Source organism: Lobosporangium transversale (genome assembly GCF_002105155.1).
Source record: "Lobosporangium transversale strain NRRL 3116 chromosome Unknown BCR41scaffold_10, whole genome shotgun sequence".
Classification (NCBI taxonomy): Eukaryota; Fungi; Mortierellomycota; class Mortierellomycetes; order Mortierellales; family Mortierellaceae; genus Lobosporangium; species Lobosporangium transversale.
Window position 1 is genome coordinate 540,950 of NW_019028988.1, and position 27,055 is coordinate 568,004.

Sequence of the window (27,055 nt, forward strand, 5' to 3'; positions counted from 1 at the left end):
AAAAGATGTAATTATTTTTAAATCCACTCCGTGTTAATGTTAATGGTATCAACGTGCAAATGCGTATGAAAGTAGGCTGTTTTGTTTGCCTTGATTACGGCGATACCCATCAATGAATATGCTCACTCGTCCTTCTTTTCTCGCTGTTTCCTGTTGCTCTTCACCATGGATTAGCGTCGCCACATCTCACACAATCTGGCTGTGTGGATGGGTTTTTTTCAGCATTGGACCATTGACACAAATGAGGTCATATTCTTTTGTGAAAAGTAATGACAACTTGAACCAAAGCGCCGGATCACTTGTTAAGAATGGAGATCTCCTTTTCTTCTCTTTTCTTTTCTTTCTCACGCTCTTTTATCCTTTCCATCATATATCATCATCCATCACTCGGATTCGCCTATTCATTCACTACTGCTCCACTCTCTTTCCCTCCATCTCTCTTTCTCACTCTTACTCTCGTAAAAAACAGAAATCAACTGGAAACATCAATCAATACCAAACTCATTATCTTGACTTCACTTCACCATGTCCTTCCGTCTGCCAAGATTTGCAATGCTGACACTCTTTCATAACCCAGCCAGCGATGTTAGTGTCCAAGCATTGAAGCTATTACGCCAAGCATCGGTCAACAACGATTTTACTATTGATGTCGTCGATTCAAAAGCTACTCCGCCCACACACCAACAAGTTACCAACATCGTTGAATACCTCGGCAATGGCTCAATCCCCAAAGGCTGCAAGGACATCCTCACTCCTGAGGCTCCCAAAGCCTCTACAGTGGCCGAGGTTCAACAAATCCTGGATGCAAACCCAGGATATATGATGAGACCCTTAGTCGTTGATTGGAATAAAGGCAAAGCCATCGTTGCTGTGGTAAGAAATCACTTTTTTTTCCTTCTCTTCTTGCATCATCTTTACATTGAACAACCTTTTCATTAACACTATTCTTTGAATAGCCTCCTTCCAGAGTCAAAGAAATGGTCAAGGACGTTGGTGAATCCAAGTAAGGTCATCTTTTTTTTTATCCTCGAGAAATACAACAAGGCTTCTTTTTTTTTTTGTATGATAATGAATAAAAACAGCTTTATATTTTAATATGCAAAAATAATTATAAAGAGTACAAAGAAATTATGAACAAAGGCTGTGGTTAAAACTTTTTGGATGATGGTATATATAAAAGGGAGAAAGAACAAAAAATAACTAGAATGCTACTTTTTCATGAGTGGAAGGATTTTGAGCTCGAGTCTTTTTTTTTTATTTTTATACAGCGTCAAAGACAGCGGCAAAACTGAAGCCATATTCAGAGGTCATGTGCACAATCTTCCATTGACCTGGTGTCAAGACCTTGGTCATTTCAAAAAGACCAGGCTGAACCTGTGGCAATCTCTCTGGCATACCCCCTTCAGGGCCTTGCAAGGCCAATGCTGGAGTAATGCCTTTCTCCACATCAAACACACGGACACGGATCGTTTGAGGAACACCCTTGTTGACTTGTGCAGTCATAGGCTCCAGCACCGAGAAAGAAAAACCCTTGACAACATACTGCTGCAACAATGGCTTTGCTGCACGTCCAGACCCCTCGTTGACGACCTTGTACAACAAGCATTGTGGTCCATTCTTGGTTTGATCACCACCTGGTGGCCATCCAAAGACGCTGAGCTCTCCTGATCCTGAGCTGGGGCACCAACATTTGATCAACATGTACACATACTTGGCATCCTCACGTGCCCATTGTACAGATGTTGGAATCGACTGGCCCTTCCAGTTCAAGCGTGCAACAATCTTGCCAGTGGCTCCATCCTGAGGGCGCTTCTTCAAACGAACTTCGACTTCAATAGCATCATCCTTGGTTTTGATCACTTGACCCCGGTGATTGCCAGAGAGCTTGATGCCCAACTGCCAAGACTCGGGTTTGATGCATGGAAGACCACGGAAGACATTCTCATCAATTGGTGGGTCCAAAAATTGCTCCTTGGGGTCCTCAGGCCAGTGAGTATAGATGAGTTTGTTGGGACGAAGCAAGAAGAAGAATGGGCGGAAAAGTTTGCGGAAGGATCTTGTGCTAAGGTCACAGACACCAGCACCCCAGGTGGAGTCGATCAGCAGGTGCTCGCCATTAATCGTCACACCATTCCAGGCATGGGGAGAACCAAGACGGTTGTCTCCGACTTGGGTGTCAATGCCGCGAGCAACTCCAATGATCTTCTTAACCTTGAGACCAGCAGGCTCAGCGAGGGCAATGTATAGATTGGAATAACCCTCGCAGACGGCCTTGCGATTGCGAAGGACAGCTTCGGGAGCTTGATCACCATACCGACCGGACATGAAGGCAGGAACATCATAAGCGATGTTGTTGGCCAGCCAGGTGAAAATGGTTCGAAGCTGAGAGATCTGATTACCCTTGAAGGGGGAAGTCAAGTAGTGTGATAGACGTGGAATGGAAGTCATCTCAGAGCTAGGGCATGCACGTGCATGTCCATCCTCGCGTGAAAAATCGATAGCACTAACGTCCAATCTCTGGCCATTAAAGTCGGGCGCAACACAAGGGCGACTCCTCCTGTCAAGACCGAAAAAAAAAAAAAAAAAAAAAAAGTTATGATTAGTAAAAAAAAAATTAATCTGGAGAAATAAGATCTAGAACATTGAAGAATAGTGTTTTAGCAAAAAAAAAAAAAAAAAAAAAAAAAAAAAAAAAAAGCTTACTTGAGACAAGCAATTGAGTCTTCTGGACCATCGTGCGAATGTGACACACTGTTGTGCCGAACGACCTTTCCATCCTGAGTTGTGGTGGATGATGAATGGTGCTCCACGTGCTGTGTAGGACGGCTCAGAGCAGCATGACGCATCTTTTCTGCCAAGTTGTCGATTGGACCATCATCTTCCGATTGGCGGATAATGGTCGTATGGTGTGGCTGTTGCTGTTGTGGTTGTTGTTGTTGAGTTGGGTATTGTTGCTGAGTTGGGTATTGTTGTTGAGGGACATTGTTATTCTTCTTGGGCAAGACATGCTTCTTAAGGTTGGTAAAGAATCCACTGCTCTTACGCTTTACCTCTTGCTGCTCTGGTTGTGGCTGTGGTTGTGGTTGTGATTGTGATTGTTGAACAGGCTGACGGCCTTGGGGTTGAGGTTGACCCAACTGAGTAGGGAGTCGCTGATTGTCGGCAGGCTGCTGACCAGCAGGGACCTTGGTCGTTGTAGTGGTGATAATACGAGTGGGCTGGCCTGGCGCCGTAATCGTCTTGACAGTGGTGGTGACCCCATTAACAGTCGTGGTCTTTGTGGTGGTCTTTGTTCCAGGGAATTGAACCATGATGGATAAAAGATATTACGATGTCTGGGATATCTGGTATATATTAAAAAAAATTAAAAGCTGGTATAGGATATAGGTGGCAATTAAGATGAGGATTGTTGAACGATATGGAATAATAGTAAGATTGGATTATATTTCAAGTAGTGAGTATTTTCTTTCTTTTTTCCTTTTATGATTCACGTATCAATACAGAAAACGTTTGAAGATAAAGATGATATGAAAGATAAAAGATAAAAATGTAGGATCGTGGTAACGTTTATAATTTGGAGTAACAATGTAGGAAAGGAAGGTAGGTCTTTGAGGAATGACAGCAAACGATAGAAGGGTATGTGGATGTGGAAAGGGTATTGAGGGAAAAGAGAACGAAGAAGATGATGGCCGGTGAGAAAGTGGGGTTGGACAACCAATCTCTTTTATAGTCGAATGGTGGAATGGTGGAATGGTAGCCCTTGTATTGTCTGTGCCATGCCCACGGGAAAGTAAATACAGGAATTAAAATAAACTTTCGATTGAACTGAATATATTTAAAACAATATATATCTTAATAAATAATAAAATAGAATTAAAAATAAAATAAAAAAAAACCTTTTTGGACGAGGACAAAGAGCATGCCTCTGTCTGAATGCGTGATTTCCTGCACAACCCACCCATGTTTGTTAAGGATTTTATACATCTGTACCTCGGCATAGACCAATCATGGTCAAAACAATAGGATTTTTTGCGAGAGAAATACAAGCGTACACCAAAAAAACAGGGCAAAACCTCGCATTAGTTGTCGGAGACATTTGTTGTTATTCATCCCATCACTGCAACCCAAGGGTCCGAATAGACTAAGCAAAGAAGAAGACTTTTTTTATTTTTTTTATTTATTTTTTTTTTTGCTAGACAAGAGAGAGGTAGGGGGTTGAGAATGTTGTTTGTTGAATGTTCTTCACTCGATCACTCGATGGCTGTGATAGAACACCGAATTTGTCATCAGCCCACCACACAGGGTAAACTCTCGTATGTTCTGTGATCACTTCATTATTCAACATTCCTTTTTCTTTACTAATGATCTTCCATATTTCTAAATAGCTCAATTGAGTTTAATAACATACACCGAAAAGCCTCTTTAGTAAGGAAATGAAAAAAAAAAAAAAAAAAAAAAAAGGACGGGAACTGAGGCGGTCGTAAAGAGACGGAGGAAATGAAAATGATAACATGCCTGTCGCTTGCGTTATGACCTTTGCCCCTGGTAGCAATTGAGGCATTATAAATGAAATAAAACCATATTGCTAGGACGCGTCGTTGGCGCTGGATTACTTACTCGACAATGAAGGGGTCGAAAAAAAAAGGTCCGGGTGCCTTGGAACCCTACTAGAAATGGTTACAATATGGCAGGAACACAGACAGAGGCTGAGGATATGTTTGAAAGAGAAGAGCACAGGGGGTTTAATGAGATGATTTACAAGGCTATGTGTTTTATATTATATAATAAGCTCTAAAAACATTCATCCTTCTATGAACTCTCTTTCTACCTCCAGGATTGTAACACAGTTGAGAAAGAAAACGAGAGAAAAGGTGTGAATGAGAGTTGAAGGATGGGAATGAGAAGAAAGTGGAAGACAATGATGAGAACCGAATTAGGATTCTTTTTTTTTTTTTTTTTTTTTTTTTTGTGAAGTTTCTTGACGTAAAATCGTACTTTTTCTTATTTTGTTTTTTTATGTTTTTTTGCTCAACTTTCTGTTCAGCTCTCAAGCATTGTGTTTGCAAAAAAAAAAAAAAAAAAAAAAAAAAAAGGTACAGAAAGAGGATACGACGAAAGTCATATGGATTGGATGAATGATAGTTAATAAACAATCGTACTGGCGTTCGATAACTCATCATGTCTTTTTTTTTGGATGTGTTATTGGAGTATTTCTATGAAATGCGCTTGTGACAAAACACCAAGAGTATTTTTTTTTCTTGGATAGATCTATCAATGATAGGCGTTGCACAAATAAAAGGTGGCCTTGATACCTCTTTATCAGCCAAAAGATGCTTTCGAAAGATACAAGGTTTTCGTTCGAATAGTGTCTCCATCAAAGATCTCATAACAGTTTCTGACAAGGAGAAAGCCTGTGTGCCTGAGCGAACACAAACGCTCGATTTTTTGTTTTACTTCATTGTTGCTCTCAGATCAAAGTCAATCTTGCTCGTTGTCTCATCGTTAGCGGCATCCATGTTCGAAAAAGAAGCAATCCCTAGTTATCCTAAGCTGGCTTTACTTTTTTCCCATTTACCTTCATTTTTCCGCTGACCTAAACAGTGTCGTTTCAAACAACATGGCATTGGACATGTACGATATAAGATACAACAGTGCCCTTTTGTTTACCAGAAATGAAAAACGTGTTCATCGCAGTCAAAGATCATACCATACACGTTGCGAGTTCACAAATAGGACTAAAGCGCGAAACAGCTGCTCCATCGTCAAAAGTCACCTGCTAAGATTTTTTTTTTTAAAAAAAAAATCGCGATGCACAACATTGTGTGACCTAGACGATTTTTAACCAATTGTTGCCAAGTATATACAGTATATATACATGGATATTTCAATGCAGCGGGAAAGAGAACTATAGTGTATAGACCAGTTATGATGTCCATGATCAGCATTAAAAATCGTGCAGGGTATGTTAGGCTGTGCCTTGAGGGTTTTATTTTATTTTCCATTTCTCCGATGTACATGTACTCAAGTTCATATGCCCGATACCCCCTGTTTGATTTGTAGAGCTGGCATATTGCAAATCACCTTAGAATGCTCTCACACATACTCATTACATTGATGCATAGACTGTAACCCTTTGGTTTGATAACTCCTCGCTGCTAAGCAGCATAAACACAAGCATTTATATGATATATAATATTAATACTCCTCTCAAACATTCCATGCGGGTAGAAAAAGAAACCCTACTTGACTTTTTACAAATGTCTTCTTACGACATGTATCAGGGCATATGACTATTCTAATCCCTCTCCCTCCCCCCTTCTCTCTCTCTTCTCTTCGTAATTCTGCGTCTACACCTTTGCATATTAAGAAGGTATTAATATATTATGATCTTCATAATACTTGATGTATCACAAAGAGATGCTATTTTTGAAGACATCCTTTCTCCTTCCCCTAGCCCCTCAGGAAGATCTTGCATTTCGAGTCAGGAACAGAGCAATATTTATTTCAAAGCCTTGCCAATGTAAACAAAACAAAAAAAAAAAAAAAACTAGCACAGATATTCCTCCCATATCTCAATACCTACTTTTCCACAATTTCGCCTTTTGCAATGTTTTCTTTGTTTAGTCTAGGGATCTATGAAGCGACTCAACAAAACCTCTTTTTTGTTAGAAAGGGTAATTTTGAATGAGTTTTTTAAAAAGAAAAAAAAAAAGAAAAAAAGAAAAAATACCAGTAGTGAAGTAAATGGGATCAAATCAGATAGGGAAAACAAAACGTGTAAAGGTGAAAAAGACACTACTAGGGGAGACAGTGTTAAAGGAGATTTGAAAGGAATGCAAATCAAAAGGCCCCTAACCTTCTTTTCACCCCTTTCCCCTTGATAGCAATGAGAATCCATCACTCTGTATTTGAGAAACTCAAGCGAGCTATGATGGTAAACGATAATCCTAAAATAAGCAATAGAAGAGGGAAAAAAAAAAAAAAAAGCACAGGGCAAGACCAAGGAAAGTATAAAAAATAAGAACCGGAGGCAAAGCAAACTTGCAGATAGAAGTGGTTCAAGCATTTACGTTTACCATCTTAAGCTAGGATGAACAAGAAGACAGAGAGAGAGAGCGGAGAAAGAAAATCAAGACCACATTGATCCATTGATGCATTGTCACTTTTATTCAGACAGGGGAAGAACATGGCCTTTTTTTTTATTAGTCTATTCTGCGGGACACATGCATGAAAAGGTTATCTTTCCTCCCACTTCCTTGCGTCTCACCCCCCTGAGTTGTGAAAATGGTATATACTGTAGGTCATACGGATGATCTTGAGAAGGGAAAAAGTCAGGTACAGCCAAAGTCTAGAGGAATAGCATGTACTTATAATAATGTACAAATGGAAATACAAATGATACGCATTCATTTAGAAGGCTTTCAATTTTGGGTTTGCTGTGCATCTATGATTGTCCCAGAAGGTTAAAAAAAGAAGTCGTCCACTCTCGGGCATTTTATCACGCTCAAACAATTTCCGATGCAGCTGAAAAAAAAAAAAAAAAAAAAAAAAATGTCCAAGGACAATCTTCATTTAAAATATTCTACGCTTTGACTCTTTAGAACTTTTACCCTCTAGATGGACCACTGAGAAGTTTGTACGTGTTTTTCGACGTGGAATATACAGAGTCCACTAGTGCAATTAGAGATACAGCATTATTTAGACACCTCCCTTATTCTTAACAGCAAGTAGGTAAGCCGAATGGAAAGAAAGAAAAATAATAACGTACAGATAGACCTCGACCCCCATTAATATAAGGACATGGAACTTTACAAGAAAAGAGAGGGTTGATACATAGCTTAGGACTGGGGCCCGGTACATCGCCTGTTTTTTACGTTAACTGAAAGAAAAGACAACCAGGGGAATAAGTTTGAGAGAAAAAGTACCGGACTGTTACAGATTACTTCGTGCAGGACTGTAGTTTATCCTCCGACATTTATTGTTTTTTTCACTTAGCCATTGTGCCAGTTGAAGTGGTGTTTCAATGCTCTTGGCAATCTTGAAAAAAAAAAAAAAAAAAAAAAAAAAAAAAAGGCTTCAGAACCTCTTGGAACGATCCTTCTGACGGGGATATGAGTATAAAGTGCTTCGTATATATGTATTATAAAAGCGATACTTTACAGGCGGCAAAATAAAATAAAAATAAAATAAAAATAAAAAAAAAAAGTGCGAACTATTCAGTAGTGCGCTCTTTGCTTTCACAAGCACCATAAGCTAAACGATCCAAAAATCAATATAGCATGAAGCCTCAAGATGAGGGCTAGTACCTCGTTTCAAAGAAATCCGTACTTGAAAACACGTGGAAAATATAGAGCTCCTTCAGAAAGCGCGTAATATTTTGATGAAGCATGAACGTAGTCATAAATGTATAATACGTACTGTAGATTGTAGTTTGTTACACAAACACCACTTCTGCCTGCTTGTTCCTAATATCAGACAAAATTAGTCGCGTTACTGATCGAATTCATTTTTTTAAAAAGAAAAAAAAAAATGCCAACGTGTTCGTGTTAGTTTTCATTTTTGGAAATATCGAGCAGCCAAAGTGGTGTTGTGTAACAGTCGCATTTGCCTAGTCTTTTATTCTTATTTTCCCCACAATTTCTTTTTGGTGGCACTGACCCCATTTCATTGCACTCCGACATGTCGCGTGGTTCCTTCCGAGCCCATCCATTCTTCCCCGTTTGAATCATTCCCCGCGTTTTTCTTTTGCCATATTAATTTTGCTCTGGAGGCTCTGATTAATACTCTGTCCTACACTGTCAAAAGATTTACAAAATACAGTGGGAAACTAGAGGAAAGACATAGGCCAAAGTTTGGTCGCTCTGCGCTGTCATTCAATGAAGCAGAGATGTCCAAGTCTTTAGGTAAGGCTTACAGGAGGTCTTTTTTACCTTTCGTAACTGGTCAAACGTGCTTCGATGCTCTTTCAGTCTACTTTATCATACTTGTCAGAATTTTCAAGGCCTCGCTTATTGCCATAATTACTATTATAATTATTTTTTACTCAAGGAAGGAATGGGTTTGGAGCGTGGAAAGACATAGGGATCCATCCATTTTGATTAAAAGGTAGTATATGCCATTAAAGTCATATTGGACTATCGACCAGTCGAAACAATGAATGACGAGCCCAGTAGTTCCTCTGCCTGATCTGAATCCTATTAAAGGACATATTTTGGATACAGTGTTCAACATTGTAGAATTATATCCCTATTACCTGAAAGATTTTTTTTTTTTTTTCTTTGTCATTAAGCTGTTTTGCTTCATGACCAATGTTAAAATCAAGAAGAAAGTTAAAAATGTAATCAGAGATAAGGAAAAGGAGTAAAACATTTCAAGGACAAAACTTGGAGAAAACCTAGCAGTCTAATAAAGACTATCAAGAGGTGACCCAGGCTGATGTTTTTTTTTTTCCTTTTTGTAATTAATAAAGCACAGGACTAGACAGGTTCTTCAAGAGCAATAGGGGGATTTCGGTGACCAAAGGATCAAATAGGACTGGAGAGGATAAGGAAATAACCGGAATTGACGTTAATAAGTAGCAAGCCCAAACGAACATAGATCTTCGTTCCTCTCACGAGTTAATCTATTACATGTTCCTAGTCTAAATCTTGACCCTGATGGTGTTCCCTAACACCATTGTGGCCCTTTTGCCTTTTGTTCAAAATCTAATGCAGCTCAATTTATCAAAAACTATCACGCACGGCTCTGAATTTTTCTTTTTGCTCCGAATTGTTGCGTCCCCCCCGGATTTTTCCCCAGATTCTGCTTTTTATGTGTGTTTCAGCAAGAAAAGGTTTAGAGGGCATATGTACATTTCTTAATACAAATATCACATCATAAACCGTTTGACCCCAGTTTTTTTTCTGCGCACTTGACTCTCAGCTTCGGAAAAGAAACCGAGGAGGAAGAAGGAAGGGAGAAAATGGGCGTAAAGGGCTTGATTGAGCCAATACATGCTTAGTATGCGTGTGATGGTTTTTACTTGACTTTTGCTCATTTGATTCGTCAGTAAGTCCAGTAGCTACTTTCATGGGCCTATATCGCTGCAGGTTTCTCTCTCTCTTTTTCTGTGTTCTGGCCCACTCCGTTTCAGGAAGTTCAACTGTTTTCTTGATCAGAATTGACCTTTAACAGACAAATACATTCATTTACTTTTATAGTCTCTTAGTGCGTCTAGGCCTAAAAAAAAAAAAAAAAAAAAAAAAAAAAAGGCTTGCTTAACAAGCATTTGGCTGTTGGGAAATTCCGTGGATATTGGAATGGAGGATGGTTGATCAGCTTGGGATCGTACCCTTGGCAGAGGCTTCTTTAGAGAGAAAATAGTCTTGTTAAACTGTAAGACAACTCACCTTTTCAACCATCACCCGGGTTGGTTATTTTCGTATTGTTTCAATTGTTTCAATAAAGTCGAACGTATTCACTTACAGTCACTTTCCTAAGGTGGCACTCTAGCAGCCGTCATTTGGGAACCAAGGATCTATTAACAATAGAGAGACATTGGTGCAATCCGGTTTGTTGCATATTGATGAAAATGTACTTTAGAGTTCAGTTGGTTGAATGACCCACAAACTGCTGCAATACACAAAACCTTCTCTTCTTTCAACTCCTTAACACTCTTTTTCTTTTCCTCTTGACCAGTTTGCACTATAATTGCTTGTAAAAACTATATCTCCCTTCCTATTCCACTCTTCTTTTCACATCTTTTTTCTGTTTCATTTTTTTTCTTTCTTTTTGTTTTCTTTCTAGTATATTGTATTCTTTGCTTTCGTTCGTTCAAAGCTTTTCATCTTTCTCATTTCGATTGCAACTTGCATTCGTTCTTCATCTGTGTGTGTGTGTGTTGAATGGAATTGCACTTTTTTTTATTTCACACTGTAGATCTTTTGTTACAAGAAATTTATACTCGACACTCCTCTCCTTCGCATCCCACACAACACATACATTCCTGCACATCCCTCTGCATATCAACCCTCTACCGATCTTCTCTCTAAAAAAAAAAAAATCCACCCTTGCATCATCTGGAGAACTTCTCCAGTCCTCTTTTTTTGTTCCTGGATCATTACTTACATCTCGTCTAGCACTATCATCTTTTGTATACAGTATATTCTCTCTCTTCACTCGCTACTGCATAACCTTGCTTCATTTACCTTCACCCATAATTTATCCAGAATGACTTTCTCCGGTCTTCTCATTGTACGTGATCCTAAGCAAAGCTGCAAGGGAGGCGTTCAGTCATCCACTTCTCCTTCCTTCTCCACCACTACTTCACCAACGTCTGCGACAGCTAAATCCCCACAGTTAGAACAGCAGCAATCTTCAAAGCAATATACAGCATCATCCTCTAGACAGGACCTGAATCGACGATCCACTAGTCCAACACTAAATACAATCTCAGCAAAGTCAACAAATGGGTCTGAAATGGCATCGGATATGCTCTCTATGGCAAAGAGCACAAATATCACTGCGAGCGACGCGAGCCAGTCAACAATCCCTACTTCCCAATTATCATCACCACCATCGTCGTCATCAATGCCATCGATGAGCCTAATGGAAAGTCCCTTAGGAGGTCTCGTCCAGGTGGATATGGTCAATACCTCGATGCTTCTTGAGCAACATAGTATCCATGCTACAGAGGCAACATCAACAGCTCAATTGACTTCATCCACGAGTGCTTCACTGACTTTGTCTCCCTTGACCTCATCAATGGATATGCAACAACGACAACAGATTCCGACAGCTTCGCCCATTGCCACACCCATACCAACTTCGACTTTAACTTCATCAAAAACTTCCTCAATTGGTAAGAAAAAAGGAGCGCCCCAGAATCTCAGCCCAGCACATAGCGCTGCCTACAGGAAACGCCTGAATGTCAACCAAGGTAATTTATTTTTAATTTATTTGTTTTTTTTTATTTTAAGCCTTCCCTTCTCTCCCCACATGCAGAAGTATACTTTGTTGGTGGAAATAATAGAACAATGATCGTCGCCAGATTTGGACTCAAATAAGACTCTTCCTCACTTGTCATTGGATGAGTGTCCGTCATGATATATTTCAGTCCCCAGAGATAAAAAAAAAAAAATGAAAATCTCCGACTAGCACATCCAGATAAACTAAAATTACACGTAATACGTACATTACATTGCATTGCATACATGATAATAGTATGCGACTGGTGCAGGTACCGTAAAATCAGGTGCGACCGAGAGTCACCTTGTAACTCCTGTCAACATTCCAAGCGAGAATGTGTCCGTACCCCTCCTTCAGTCCTGCTCAGCAGATCCAACGCTGCCAACGCTGCTGTTGCTGCCTCCGCTGGTGTCGAGTCTTCGCCTTCAAGCCCAATTACCATCACTAATAAAACAAAACGCAGTCGTGTTGACACAAAGGATGTGCAATCTCCTCGTGGCAACAAGTCTTATCGGAGCAGTAGTATCTCTTCATATCACAGTTCATCTTATACCTCCTACTCCTCAGACCAAGATGAGAATGATGAACATGACGATGCAGCGTCTACTCGTAGCGGCTCCACAAAGACTGGTGCCTCTTCTGTGTCACCTGTTGTAGGGTCTCTCACCTTGGCCGGTTTGGGTCTCGGTAGCCTCGCTGGGGTCTTGGATACTTCAAGCAACGATATGCAATTAGATACACCACCTGTATCATCTTCGTTTCCGAACGCTGCATTTGCGCTAGGGCAAACACAGGCGCCAACAATGCAAGGTGGTTCAGAATCAGGAGCATGGAGACCCTCCAGTGTACCCCAGGATCAAGAGACTTTAGAGCGTATGAGGCGAATTGAACTCTTACTGAGCAGCGTCATCCCTGGCGCCGCTGAATTTATTACAAATGGAGCAAATGGTTCTCAGCTGTTGCAGCATCAGCAGCGACAGGCATCACCGCATGGAGGCCGCGCCGATAAGAAACCATTGTCTGTCATCACACAAGGTTTGAATCAACTGCAGCAACGTGACATGACCATGTCGCCTATGGAACGTCTCTCAAATATCTCCCTTGCCTCGCCTGCTGTGAAGGATTCATCGTCAATGCAAAACAATGTTCATGAAGAGAAGCTCAATTTGCAACAACTACAGCAGCAGCAGAACCATCAATCGCCGCTAGACTATGCAGAGAGAATGAAGCGTATTGAGATGCTCCTGGTCACAGTTCAAGATCTACCCATTGCCAAGGCCCTCATCGGACAATCTCAGGACATCTCTCAGTCCTCACGAAGCAAGGACGGTGATATTCAAGAGAACAGCAGACCTCAAAAGAAAATGCCGAAGGTATGATTATATATAGTTTATTATTCTTATTATTATTTTTTTAAAAAAAAAAAAAAAAAAAGTTGCTAAACAATCCATTGCCACTTCCTCCTTCTGAGTTTAGAAGTACAAGAGCGATCCAAAGAAAAATCTAATCATCAACAGCAATGGTCAAGTTGTCAAGCGACCTCACGTGGCTGCTGGATTCGCAGGCCAAAAGCCGCCACCAAAATTGCCTCAAGCGATTGCAGAGGCAGCCCAGAAGAAACAAGGCGCCCGCAAAAAACGAACTTCTGCAGCGGCGACTCGAGCGACGACTGCCAATGCCAGCGCTAATGCTAATACAAATGCCGAGAAGAACTCGAGCACCGCACGAGCTGCCAGAGAAGCCTCAGTTAAAACTATGACCTCTGAGCAGGCTCATGAGAGTATTAAGCCCGATTTGAAAACAGTAACTCCCTCTCCAACCGCCTCGCTTGAAATCCCATCTGCGATTGGAAATGAAAACATTATGCAATTTGACCCTAACCAGACGCTAATGATGCCGCAGCATGATTCATATCATCGTGGTTCAATTCCAGTTGCCCAGCAACAACCACAGCCACAGCAACATTCGTCTTATCGCAACTATCAGCAGCAATTTCAACTGCCGATGACAAACACTGCTTCGATGACCATTCCTTTGAACACCATTGGGACTTATGAGTCATTGGTCGTCCCTGCATCATCTTCTCCAGCATCATCCGTAGCGTCTTCTCCTCGAAGCGCAAAGGCAGAGCCCGTAATCCCAGATGGATCACTTCAAGGGAAAAATATGGGAGACATGGAGTTGAATGACTCTAGATTATCTTCCTTGGGTCTAGAAGGATCGCAGATAGAGCATCAATACGCTTTTATGCAACAGCAACATCCAATCCATTCATTCTCTGGTGACCAATTTCAAGCTGGGTTTGATTTTGCAAGCGAAAGTACAAGTCAGCAGCAGCAACAAACTTTCCACCCCCATCTGTCACAACAACATGGTGCCATTGCATTTCCTCAGCACGCAGCTTTCAGCGATTTTGGTTTGGATATGGATGAGTCGCTGGAAGCATTAATGAAGAAGGATGTTGTTGGTCCTTTAGGTGGAATTACAGGAAATCTTGCGGATAGTTCTAGTACTACTTTACTTCAAGGACATCATGGATCCACACCGTTCAATTCAGCAATCTATGACAATCAGTTTGGTTTCTTTCAACAACAGCAGCAACAACAGCAGCAGCAGCCATCACAATCATTACAACAGCAAATGGATTATCAAGATGTTTTGGGATCAATGTGGACCTCTGGACAGACTGGATCGTTCAGTGTCCCTGCTCATAACAATCCACAAAACCCTTGGTCTCATCAATCTTCACAAAGTATTAACATTAGTGCGGATGATTCCTCACAACCTGAGATGGAGCTCAAAGAAGGACAAAGCCAGGAGCAGCCGCAGCAACAAATGAATAATGCCCATGCTCTGTTCCAGCAGCAATTTCAACAACAACGGAGGCATCAGCATCAGCAGCAGGAACAGATGAGGAAAAACTCGATTGTTTTGGGTATGCATCAGCATTTGCAACAACAGCAACGGACATCAATTCCACACCAACTTCAGCAAACTTTTTATATCCCACAGAACCATGACGACGACGATGATGATGATGATGACGAGGGCGGACTCCAAACGTTGTACGATGGGAATAAGATCAACAACATTAAGAGCTCAACCCCTTCTATGGACGCATAGAAGAAAAAAAAATCGTCGTTATTCAAATGGTCTTCTTCTCTATTATTGACCACTTTGTCGATATTTGTTTTTATAACTGTACTATAGTCCATTGTCTTTTTGTCCTATCATCTTTGCATTAAAATAATAATAAAAATTACATGTATCAATCATTATCACTTTTTTTTTTTTTTTTTTTTTTTTTTTTACAAAGACTGGCTTTTATTTATTGTTCTTTGTAATTTACTTTTTTTTTTTTTTTTTTTTTTTTTATTGAGCGGCTGCGCTCTTGACTTTGGCTATTAAAGCCTCGACTACGCTAGGATCTGCCAGGGTAGAGATATCACCCAAGGAATCTGCTTCGCCCGCGACGATCTTTCTCAAGATTCGTCGCATCAATTTACCAGAACGAGTTTTGGGCAAGTCCTCGACCAAATAGATACGTTTTGGGGCTGCGAAGGGGCCAATAACCTTTCTGACTTGGAGGGCCAATTCTTTGGTTAGATCATTAGCAAATGCACGAGAATGACCAGAGGCCAGACCGGGCTTGAGACAGACAAAGGCATGGATACATTGGCCCGTGACTTCATCGTTAGCACCGATGACAGCAGTCTCAGCCACGGCGTGGTGGACGATCAATGCAGACTCGATTTCCGCTGTCGACAATCGATGTCCTGAGACATTGATCACATCATCGACACGTCCTCCGACCCAGATATAACCATCCTTATCACGGCTGGCGCCATCACCTGTGAAATAGTATCCAGAATAGGGTCGAAGGTATGTCTCCAGAAAGCGTTGATGATTGCCATAGATAGAGCGTGCGATCGAGGGCCAAGGACGTTTCACTGCCAATACACCCGAAACGCTGTTGCCAGTCAACTCTTTGCCTGTCACAGGATCGAGGATCGCTAATTCAATCCCGAAGAAGGGAAGTGTCGCAGAACCAGCTTTTGTGGGGATAGCGCCCGGTAAGGGAGTGACGATGTGGCTTCCGGTCTCTGTCTGCCAATATGTATCCACGATAGCACATCGACCTTTACCAACCTTATCATTGTACCAGTGCCATGCCTCTGGATTAATGGGCTCTCCCACAGATCCGAGGACACGCAAACTGGACAGATCATGGCCCTCAACCCATTCATCTCCCAAGCGACGCAAAGCACGGATGGCGGTAGGAGCAGTGTAGAACTGAGTGATTTTGTGTTTTGCAATCAGTTCCCAATATCTGGATGGGGTTGGATAAGTTGGAATGGATTCGAACAAGACTGTGGTGGCACCCAAGGCCAATGGACCATAGACAATATAGGTATGACCTGTGATCCAGCCTACGTCGGCCATGCAGGCAAAGATATCGCCTGGATGATAATCAAATACATATTTCACTGTAGCAGCTGCTCCTAAAAGAAAACCACCGGTTGTATGCAACACGCCCTTGGGTTTCCCAGTCGAGCCCGAGGTGTACAGCAGAAAGAGAGGATCCTCTGAATGCATCTCCTCTGGTGGGAGGTACGTAGGCGTACGAGAAACTTCTTGACTCCACCAATGGTCACGACCTGGTGTCATGGGCACATCAGCTCCAGTACGTTCACAGACGAGAACAGTTTCGACCATGGGACAAGACTTTAGGGCCTCATCCACAATTTTTTTGATCTCAATAGTCTTGCCTCCACGTCTGCCTTGATCTGCAGTGAGGACAAGACGGGACTGAGCATCTTGAACACGATCTCGAAGGGCCTCGGCCGAGAATCCTGCAAAGACCACGGAGTGTAAAGCTCCGATACGAGCACAGGCTAAGATTGCAGTCACAGCCTCAGGGATCATGGGCATATAAATCGCTACTGTGTCGCCTTTTCGGATACCTTTTGCTCGAAGTACACCTGCAAGCTGACACACATCGCGAAGAAGTTGACCATAGGTGATATTTTCGGATTGGTTGGGTTCATCTGATTCATAGATGATGGCCACCTTTTTATTTTTTATTTTTTATTTTTTATTTTTTATTTTTTATTTTTTATTTTTTTATTTTTTTATTTTTTTATTTTTTTATTTTTTGTTAGAAATTTTGATGAACATTTAAGGGCATTTTGACAAAGTATTTTTTCTTTTTTTTTCTCACGACACAAAAAGAGTCGGGCAACGCTCTACTTCTTGTTATTTACCTTCTTTGGGTTCTCAATAGCATGACGATCAACACAGTTGTATGAAGCGTTTATTCGGCCATCCAGAAACCAAGCGACATCACCATATTTAAATCCTCCATGTCGGACACGGTTGAAAGGTTTGGACCAGGTGAGAAGGTCTGTTGCAAGCTATTGGGGAGAAGAAGACGAAGACCGATGTTAGTAATAATGATAATTTCAATGATAATATTGATACTTTCTTTTAAACAAGCAAGTTACAAACGAAGCAATAAAAGAGATGTGGCACAAGATAATGAATGATCCTTCTCTCTTTCTCGCACACTCTCTCTTGATCTTGTACTTTGATTTTTTTTTTTTTTTTTTTTTTATCGATTGTCATTCCATTACACTAGTTCCTTCAGCATCCTTTTTTTTCTTTTTTACACTGTATGCTTGTACATGTTCACCACCTTTGAAAGAAAGTAGAAGCATCTATTTGCAACACAACACTTGTCCCTCATCTCACCTACCAAAGATAAACCTTATTTCTGAATGAATGGTTGATGGAAGGAAGAAGAGGGGTAGAGAGTTGGCAATTGACGCCTTTTGTTCTGATATATATATATATATATATAAAGAAAGAAAGAAAGAGAGAGAAAGAGAGAGTCGACTCCATATCATGTCATATCATTATTATTACCTTGCCAAAGAATTCATCGGGCTGTTCAATACTTTGTTGATACAGTTCTTTGTATTGTTGCAACGATGAGATGTAAGGCTCTGGACACTGAGCCGGGTCCAAAAGCCTCTGTGGGACGGGGTATAACTCTCCGTCAGGGATATCGGCCATTTTTATTTATTTATTTATTACTTCTTCAATTGTAAATAAGAAAAGAGTCAGCAGAGATGTGGAGCAATAAGTAAAAAAAAAAATAAAAAAAATAAAAAAAAAAGAAATGAAATGAAATGGAAGAGCGGAGAACTCTGTTTAGGTTAAAGAAGCAACGTTAAAGAGAGGAAATAAGAAAGAAAAAAAAAAAAAAAAAAAAAAAAAAAAAAAAGAAAAAGAAAAAAAAGAAAAGAAAGGAAAAAAGAGAGAGGATTGACGTCCTCCTCCCCCCCTTCCAACTTTTTTAATTGTGCTCTCGCATGCTAAATGGCTGGGGGAGACCTTGGCCCTCGAGGAGGAAGCAATTGATCATTTAGACCATTTGTCATGAGGAAGAATGTTAAAATAGTCCGATACGAAATGTGCAAACACACTCTTCCTTCAGCGCCAACACATCCTTCTTTCCCATTGTGTACATGAACATGTGTTTGGTTTTTTTTTTTTTTTTTTTTTTTTTTTACTTGCAACCCATTGCATTATCGACAATATCACTGTTGACCCTATGAGAAATGTGGTCCATCTAAATAGGAGAAACTACAGAAGCCTTTGTTTAAATATTTTCCCATTGAGTTAGGGGAGCATTGATTTCTCCTCGCATTGACCATACATTTGTACAAGACAATTGGGGGTACAATCAATTTTATCTTTTTATTATGAAAATGAATATTTCAGTCTATGTATTGTTCCTCCCATTTCCTCCTAATAATGTCTTCAGATCCTCACACAGCTAACACAGCAATAACAATCATAATAATTTGATTATGTGCTGGCTTGTTGTTTTTCTTTTTTCTTTTTTCTTTTTTTTCTTTCTTTCTTAGGAAGTAAATGACATGAAAAGTAAAAAAAAAAAAAAAAAAAAAAATATGGCAAATAAACCTTCTATAGAGTATAAAAAAAAATAAAAGTCAAACTAAAGTTATATACACAACAAAGAGCAAGAGAAAGAGAAGAAAAAAAAAAAAAAAAAAAAAAAGAAAAGAGAGAGAAAGCGTAAACTGAAAGAATGATAATAGCAATTATAAACCTCCTTTTTGGTAACACTATATGAATATAAGTTTTCTGTATTATGCGGTTTGGGCTTGACGCTGTTGCTTGAGTTGGAACTTGGCCATGGGTCTTTGAGCTTTGACTAGGAAAGTGATTATTGTAATATTTATTAATATGATTGAATTGGATTTTATCCTTTAAAAGCAGTCGCAAGCACTTCTTTTTTTTTTTTTTTTTTTTCTTCCTCTATTCACCTTGTGATCCTGATAAGGGATCGGTCAGGCCAGCAACAGGAACAGGAGAAGACGAAGACATGCTCGACATGAGTGGATGTGTGGGCATTACTGAAGTCGACGGCATGGAAGTATATCCTCCATGATGATTGTGCAGCATATGCGAATTATTACCCGCTACCTTGGTCTCATATGACGTGTGATGATACGGCTGAGGATGATGAAGATGTGAACTATCCTCGTTCGAGGGTGGCGAAGGTGAATATTGAAGATCAGGATCTGCACTGTGCATACTATGCGGGAACTGCAGAGTCTTTAGGTCAGTATCCGAATGGTATGCTTGATGATGAAAAGAATCGGTCGAGTATGAACTCGATGTCAATGCATCATGTTGCTGTTGATGCTGATGTTGTTGATGATGGTGGTGGTGATGTTGTTGTTGGAGACCGTTGGAGGATTCTGAAGAAAATCCTGAGGACATTACTGGCATGAAATGTGTAGATATGGATGTAGGGAAAGAGAAGTGGTCGTACTGAGGCATGGGTGATGAGCGAGGGGATTCACCATTAGGGTTTTGAGTCGACATCAATCCTTCAGATGAACCTTCCTCTACATATTTGTGAACATCAGCAGGGGCCACAGACTTGAGATCCAGACGGATTGTGTCGAACCGTGGAACCATGTTGCCCAGTGGGTCCAAGTGATCTAATGAGTACATAGGGCCATTTCCGAACGAGTAGTTGGGGTGACCAACCATATCGAACGACTCGTCATCATTCATGGAGGATGTGCCCATGGCGGATGAGGGCCGGGCCGAGGATGCATCGCCAGGGGATGTAGGAGGTGAATGATCCCGACTATACTCAGATGCATCTTGATTGACCGAGTTTGAATTGTAGCCACTGGAAAGATGGAGTGACGAATGGGGCATGAATGGCGCCATGCCTGTGGAAGTTGACTGATCCGCTGAAGAGATCGAGGACGACGATGTCTGTGAGGAATCATGCGATTCTTGTTTAATACCACCATCACCAGTGTTATTGTTATTAGTACCTCCGCTCTCTAAACTGCGGTTGTCGTATCGACGCGCCAAAGCCTTCTTGGAATGTGTTCGCAAATGGGCTGAAAAGTTATCTGAGCGACTAAATGACTTGTTGCATCCCGTAAAGTCGCATTGGAAGGGACGTTCCTTGGTATGGACTAACATGTGTCTCTTCAGATGCTCATATCTCTTGAAGCTCCATTCACAGCTTGGGAACTTGCATGGGTGCTTGTTATTCGAGCCACTACCTGTAGAAGATACCGAAGTAGTAGAGCAGATCGAATTGTTGCGCTTCACTTTACTACTGCCACGAATCGCTCCGGTCGTTGAGTGATGTGAGAGCCCTCCTGATCCACCTGCTCCACCGTTAGGACCATTCTGTGTGTTATTGTTCATGGACTTGCCACCAGAGATGAAGCTATCTGGCATGGGGGATGAGCAGTTGGACGAGTTAACGGAGGGGATGACTTGGTTTAACGAATGTTGCTGCACATGGAGCTGTTGTTGGTGTTGATGCTGTTGTTGGAGTAAATGCTGATGAGAGAACTGTGTTCGGTAATAGTGCATCGTCGCTGGATCCAAATGATGGAGAACAGGGGATGGGACACCGAGGACATTATTCATCGAACCACCCATCATGCTGGACGGAGGGGTGAGTGATGACCAGGATCCCTGTCGTTGCATGTGCTTCTCCTCGGAGGCTTTGCGCTTATGTTCTGCTTGATCGGCAGTTAGGATTGGGACCGAGTTCCTTCTGAAGGGTTCATAAAGACTTGTATTGTGGCCATGCATGGCCAAGAATGAGGGTGGTACAGCGGTGTTGGGAGCAGCAGCGTTGGGAAACGAAGGAGAAGAGGGGGCAGATAAGGGACCAATAGGCGTGTTGGGTGAGAAGATCGGGTTACTGGAGCTGCTATTGCCACTCATGCCGTTGGTGAATCCAACGGATGCGGATGGTGTGTTGTACATGGTATTGCCAGTACTTTGGAAATGTTGAAGAGAGTGAGTAGTGGACATGGAAAGAGGATGGGGAGCAGTGACGGATCGAAGGGTCGCGCTGCTCTTGCTCCCTTTCAATGGTGCTGGCCGCTGTTTGATTCCCAAAGGCATAGAGGTAGTAGTGGAAATGGGTGATGATGACATGGCCATGCTAATGCTCATCGCCATATCTTCTTGCTTAATATCATCCTCTGGGGAAGTTGGACGCATCCACTGACTGCACGGCTGGGTTGATTCTGAGGAAGTATCCATTGTGGAATTGCACTCGACTGCAACTGTAAACACAAACAAAGAAGTAAAAAAAGAAAGAAAGAGATGAGCATGTGAGTGGAAAACCAAAAAGTTTCCTTTTCTTGAGCAAAGGATGGAAGAGGCAAACAGACAAAGTAAAGCAAGGCAAAGCAAAGCAAAGCAAAGCGAAGCAAAAGTAAACTAGTGATTGGACTAGTTATGCATGTGTATGTCAGCAAATCAGAAAGGAAAGGGAAAAGAGCTTTGGCCTTACCAGTGCTCTCGGCCATTACCCTGACGACAACAACAAGAAAAAAAAAATAAAATAAAATAAAATCGACGTTTGTTTTACGTGTCTGAAGGAATAAAAGGCTCTGACAGATGGTTTTTTTTGTTGCAGAGATATTTATAAGGGGCAGGGTCAATGCAAAATGATGGATGGGTGAATGAATGTGACCAAAGTACTGTTTTACTGTTTTAGAATAAAGAAAATAACAGGGAGTTCATGCAAAAAGAATATAAATGATCTAGTTAGTACAAATAAATCAATACATTTGTTGAAGTACTTTGAGCAATAAAATAGAGATGTGGTCTGACTCGAATGGACGTCAAAAGAGGGAGGGGATCTGGAGTGGTAATGTAATACAGTAGGGCATACCAAAAACACCTCCACAGAAACCTTTTTTTTTTTTAGCATGCTCTTTAAAACATGGCAGATGTTTCTTTGCCCTGTTCTTTCTTGAGCATTTTCCGTGATCAGAAAAAGGAGGAGGGGGTGGAAGTTGGGAGATATTTAGAGATGCGACCACAGAGTATACAATAAAGAATGAGGGGGGGAAGGGAAGTGAATAAAAAAAAAAAAAGGAAAATAGGGGAGTATCCTTCTTGCTAGAAGTGTTGTGTGCGGCAATTTCTTTGCTCACTTCGCCACCTCGAAATGCAGGGCTGATTGCAAACACTGACCACGTCGCACCAAAAAAAAAAAAAAAAAAAAAAAAGGTATGTATCAGGCGCTTGTGAGGATTAGTGAAAAGATGCACAGAAGAGGTAGCTTAAGAAAAAAGATAAAAGAAATGGTGTGACTCCTCCAGTAGATTGACGCATGATATCTGAAGCGAATTGGCAAAAATGATAATTAAGCACGATAGTGATAAAAAAAAAAAGCATCTTGTCCAGAAAAGATTACAAAAAACAAGGAAATGTTTGGTACTACCAATGTAAAACAGGAATGAAAGGAAAAGAAGGGACGAAGGCAAAAGGGAGGGGGAAAAAGTGGACAGGGCAGATGACAGTGAAGAAAGAGCCCTAAGGATTGTGTAACTCTATAATTCAGCCGTATTGTCAAGGAAGTTGTGTTTCAAGCAGTTATTACATGGATCAGAGGAACAGCACCTGTCAGGTCCTGAAGACTTGGATTTGTAAGATTGAGTTATTTAAGAAGGGGAGGAAGGAGCCAGAGGGGATGTCAGTAAAAAAAAAAAAAAAAAAGAAAAGAAAAGAAAAAAAAGAAAAAAAGGAAAGAACGGGTATGGAATGAAAGAGCAACGGTAAAGAAGAAGAGGAGTAAGGGAAGGAATGGAGAAGAAGGAGGAAGGTCGAATAAATGGAAGGAAGGAAGCAAGGAAGGAAGGAAGTAAGGAAGGGAGGGAAAGGAGAAGAATATAAAAATGATGAGAGCAGATGTCTTGATGATTTAAAAGCAAAAAAGTGAAAGAATGGAGAGAGAAAGGCATGCTGGGTTTGTTGTGCAAAGTATGGCTGGATTCTCGGTTCTTGTGAAGGCAGGATAGGATGAAAAATTTCCCCTTCCTTCTGAAGCAGACAATGCTCTACGTACTGCCGTAATTTCTGTGCAAAAAATGTCCCGTTCGTTTGCAGTAACTTGAGAAAGGCTGCTTTACCTCAAAAAAAAAAAAAAAAAAAGAATGATGGGGCTCGAAAATGGGGACTGAGTTGAGATCTGTTTTCGGCTTTGTTTTTGGTCCGCAGACCTCTTCTTATTTTCAAAGTGAATGGAGTTCTCCTCTCCCCAATTCTAGTCCATCCTATTCTAAGCTCAAGATGCCTCGAGGCTAGATTCTGCCTGTTGTCCCTCATATTCTGTGTTTCTGGCTCCCTCTTTTCCGTTCGAGTAGAGAGAAAAAGAGAATAATAATAATAAAAAAAATCAGGGGCGGACAGACGACAAAGAGAACCAAAAAAAAAAAAAAAAAAAAAAAAAAAAAAAGACAACTTTACAGGACCAAGATAAGGCCGTGCTATCGGAGCATATTGAAACGCTGAATGAGCGAGGCAAACGACAAGTAAAGGAAAAAAAAAAAAAAAAAAAAAAACACTGAAATCAATCCAGCCGCTCAATTTTTTTTTTTTGTCCCGCTGCTTGTATTAGGATGATGCAGTATTGATTATGGACAAGTGCCGAGGACTCGAGGGAAAATATGTCTCAGTTACTTGATGATCGTCAGTGTTCATTTGGCAAGGAAAGTCTGCTTGAAATATGCATTTTTCACGCATCATTGAACTTATTGACCCGTCAGACATGCCAAACATCTCTACAAAACAAAAACAACAAAAAAAGGGGGGAAGGAAGAGGGAGAGAAGGGGCAGAGTATTCAACGATGGGCTAATTCGAGTTTCTTGCTGAGCTGCATGTCGTATCTGTTCAGCCTTCCTTGAACTTTTGAATGTTAGTGCCGCGGACTGCATATGGGTAGGTGATATGTAGAAGTGAATATTTTTTTTTAGCATTCACTTTTGACTTGGGGTACATTAATCATGCGGATCCAGTGGGGAAGAGGATAGGGATGGTGACATGCTGCAAATCGTAAAAGCATGCATACTTGTTGATAAACACAACAGCAACAGCACCTTGACCACTTGCTTGGCCCGGGCGAAAAGCAAAAAAAAAGAAGCACAACATAAAACACAACAAACAAACTCTTTCACACAGGAATATACACGGACTGACGGAGAGGGAGTCATGCGAAGGACAACTCATTGTAATTGTGAATGAATGCATTGGTGACTATTTTCAGGATAAGAGACGCGTCTTTTTATCCAATCATCCAAAGGATTCTGGTGCTCCGATCACGCCAAAAAAATAAAATAAAATAAAATAAAATAAAAATAAAATAAAATAAAATAATAATAATAATAATAATAATAATAATAATAATAATAATAATAATATTGATAATAATAATTAGTGACTCCATGAACACCTCTCCTCTGTTATCATTTCTCTCATAGATCTGTTTAAAAAAAGATGCAAGCCAACATAAAAAAAACTTTAACATCGATAGCAACTTCTGAAGTAATGTTTACAAACCGTACAATGAACACAACAGCATCTCCACACTTGGAGAAAACTTTCTTTTTTGGTTTGGTTTCATCACATTGCCGACCAAAGACAAACATGTACAGTACATCGGCGAAAAGTATATCGGCTCAAAGGCGTCGTAATACAGTTAGCATTGTGCATTGCAGGTGATTGTTGGATCTTATGAAAAAGAAGGCCAGATGTATGCCTTTTTTTTTTTTTTTTTGCGCAGAAAGATATTGAGCCAAAATGCCACACAGTAAGCAGTAATTTGATCATGAAAACACAAAAGAAAGTAAAACTAGGGCGACAACGTGGATCGGACTATGACAACAAAGAACAATGCGGTTTTGTGTAATCTTTCACTTTTTTTTGCTCTTCTGTCTTTCCTCGTGCTTCTTGCTTGTGGCATGCATCAGAATCCACTATGAACAAAAAAAAAAAAAAAAAAAATGCATGAAATGCAGAGGTCCATCTAATTGCAAGGATTGGAAATAGTCCAGACCAGCGGTAAAACCAACAGAGTTTTTATTTTCAAGCTAAGAGACATCCACAAGGACCAAGCAGATGCATGCTCCATTTCTGCCTTGGTTGACAGCTTCAGTTATGGATGATAGTAAGATGTTGCAGCTCTGATACATGGTCCTGTGTATATTCTCAATGTAATTGTGTAGATATAGCTTTGCTTATGAATTCATCTGAGAGCTTTTTTTTTTTTTTTTTTTCTTCTGTTTCCTGAGTTAAAACAAATCAGATGTAAACCATGACCCCTTCATGTATTACATTGCTTAATCTTTAATGGACAATACTGTGCTAGTTTAATCATCTTACTTCCCAAGTTGCAAGACGCGTTTGTCACACTGCAGATCCTAGGACAGCAAAGGGATCAATCACGCCCCTGGATGTCTTTAAATGGAAGATTTGCTTTTGCCATGGTGACACAGTTACGCAGACCTTTTTTTTAATAGCGTCCAAATGACCAATCGGTCTCTTTTGGCACATTCGGAAATTTATCAAGTTTAATGAAGCATTGAGGTGGGTAAAGGAATGAGGAAGAAGGATTAAGAGTTGATGCAAGCTGGCTAGAACTACTTCTCGATATATAAGTCCTTAAAAACTATTAAACTTTTTTTTTGTTCTTTGTTTTTTGTTTTTTGTTTTTTGTTTTTTAGCGATAATCTTTGAACAAAAGATAGGAGAAAAAAGAAAAAAAAAAAAAAAAAAAAGACTAGAAAGTCAACACTTGTTGTAGTGGTAGAACTCAGAGAGGCTCATATGCATTGATCAATAAATCATGTGAGGCATTTTTGGAGAAATAAAAAACCAATAAAAAACAATCAGAATAGCAATAGAATAAAGATCCTGTTATTTCTCTGACCTAAGATCCTATCTTTTATCCTCTCTTCGCTTTTTTTTTTTTTTTTTTTTTTGTATTAAATGTGTACGAAGGTTTATGCTGTGCTTAGGTAGAATAGGGGGTAAGAATGAGGGTTAAAATAGGCCACCAAAGCTGAGAATTAAACAAATGAAAGATTGGCTTCTATACCAAATCCATAGAAGGTCAAACAAGGGGGTGGAGCGCACAGGTATCAAATCAGAGGCAGGAGTTTAACAGGGACCGGGAGAAGACTTATTATCGGGACGCGGACTTGAAAAAAATAATGGAGCGTGTGTATATTTTCTGAATTAAGGTTTGTTGCTGCCTCGACAGGGATCGGGATCAGCATCAGATGCATGTATAGACATGTCACTCATCAGACCTTCATCCTTTGTAGAGTCCTGGTTTAGTCTACAAACATCTCTAGTCTTTTCTCAATCGGTCTTCATTTTATGATCTGCTTGTTTTGATCCGCAGGTTCATGCTAAACTGTTTTGAGGAGTATTACTCAATAGATATGCACAATTTCAGTCTGACGCGAATAAGTGGCAAATGCGAGTACTGTATATCATATAAATGTATATGTTGTACCGAAGATGTTTTTATTTTTATTTTTACTTTTATTTATTTTACTTTTTTTTTTTTTTAGCGCTAATCTGCATGAGGGAGTTTTATTTGAAGAGAACACTTGTACGTTTATTCGTTTGTGTGTCACAACACTAAATGCATCCCTATTGAAATACATATATTTCGAACCTACTTTTCCGTGAGCACTAAACCCGATGTAGATGTGGAAGAGGAAGTAG

The 27,055-nt window shown here is 40.4% G+C and overlaps 5 protein-coding genes across 5 annotated transcripts; 2 read left to right on the plus strand and 3 right to left on the minus strand.

Annotated features, from left to right (window-relative positions):
• The first annotated feature begins 141 nt into the window (after positions 1-141).
• Positions 142-1,083, plus strand: BCR41DRAFT_420590 (hypothetical protein). The gene is made up of 2 exons (XM_022029916.1): positions 142-873; positions 957-1,083. Exons 1-2 carry the CDS (start codon positions 526-528, stop codon positions 1,005-1,007), a joined length of 399 nt encoding a protein of 132 aa, XP_021883384.1. The 5' UTR covers positions 142-525; the 3' UTR covers positions 1,008-1,083.
• Positions 1,084-1,124: 41 nt separating this feature from the next.
• BCR41DRAFT_420591 (hypothetical protein) lies at positions 1,125-3,609 on the minus strand. Its single transcript, XM_022029917.1, has 2 exons — positions 2,704-3,609; positions 1,125-2,557 (listed from the first exon to the last, which is right to left on the minus strand). The coding sequence occupies exons 1-2, from the start codon at positions 3,309-3,311 to the stop codon at positions 1,261-1,263; spliced, it is 1,905 nt and encodes a 634-aa protein (XP_021883385.1). The 5' UTR covers positions 3,312-3,609; the 3' UTR covers positions 1,125-1,260.
• A 7,130-nt stretch (positions 3,610-10,739) lies between these two features.
• BCR41DRAFT_420592 (hypothetical protein) lies at positions 10,740-15,175 on the plus strand. Its single transcript, XM_022029918.1, has 3 exons — positions 10,740-11,917; positions 12,202-13,319; positions 13,423-15,175. The coding sequence occupies exons 1-3, from the start codon at positions 11,209-11,211 to the stop codon at positions 15,067-15,069; spliced, it is 3,474 nt and encodes a 1,157-aa protein (XP_021883386.1). The 5' UTR covers positions 10,740-11,208; the 3' UTR covers positions 15,070-15,175.
• A 143-nt stretch (positions 15,176-15,318) lies between these two features.
• Positions 15,319-18,121, minus strand: BCR41DRAFT_380442 (acetyl-coenzyme A synthetase; the record flags this gene model as incomplete). The annotated part of the gene is made up of 3 exons (XM_022027263.1): positions 17,872-18,121; positions 17,211-17,360; positions 15,319-17,016 (listed from the first exon to the last, which is right to left on the minus strand). Exons 1-3 carry the CDS (start codon positions 18,019-18,021, stop codon positions 15,319-15,321), a joined length of 1,998 nt encoding a protein of 665 aa, XP_021883387.1. The 5' UTR covers positions 18,022-18,121.
• A 2,258-nt stretch (positions 18,122-20,379) lies between these two features.
• BCR41DRAFT_288958 (hypothetical protein) lies at positions 20,380-20,544 on the minus strand (the record flags this gene model as incomplete). Its single annotated transcript, XM_022020317.1, has 1 exon — positions 20,380-20,544. A coding segment is annotated over one exon (165 nt), but the record flags the coding sequence as incomplete, so codon positions are not given.
• Between the last annotated feature and the right edge of the window lie 6,511 nt (positions 20,545-27,055).

Coding starts and splice junctions, on each gene's coding strand:
- BCR41DRAFT_420590 (XM_022029916.1), top strand. CDS start 526: ATGTCCTTCCGTCTGCCAAGATTTGCAATGCTGACACTCTTTCATAAC. Junction 874..956: donor GCAAAGCCATCGTTGCTGTG/GTAAGAAATCAC, acceptor TTCTTTGAATAG/CCTCCTTCCAGAGTCAAAGA.
- BCR41DRAFT_420591 (XM_022029917.1), bottom strand. CDS start 3,311: ATGGTTCAATTCCCTGGAACAAAGACCACCACAAAGACCACGACTGTT. Junction 2,558..2,703: donor GACTCAATTGCTTGTCTCAA/GTAAGCTTTTTT, acceptor CGGTCTTGACAG/GAGGAGTCGCCCTTGTGTTG.
- BCR41DRAFT_420592 (XM_022029918.1), top strand. CDS start 11,209: ATGACTTTCTCCGGTCTTCTCATTGTACGTGATCCTAAGCAAAGCTGC. Junction 11,918..12,201: donor ACGCCTGAATGTCAACCAAG/GTAATTTATTTT, acceptor ACATGATAATAG/TATGCGACTGGTGCAGGTAC. Junction 13,320..13,422: donor CTCAAAAGAAAATGCCGAAG/GTATGATTATAT, acceptor TTCTGAGTTTAG/AAGTACAAGAGCGATCCAAA.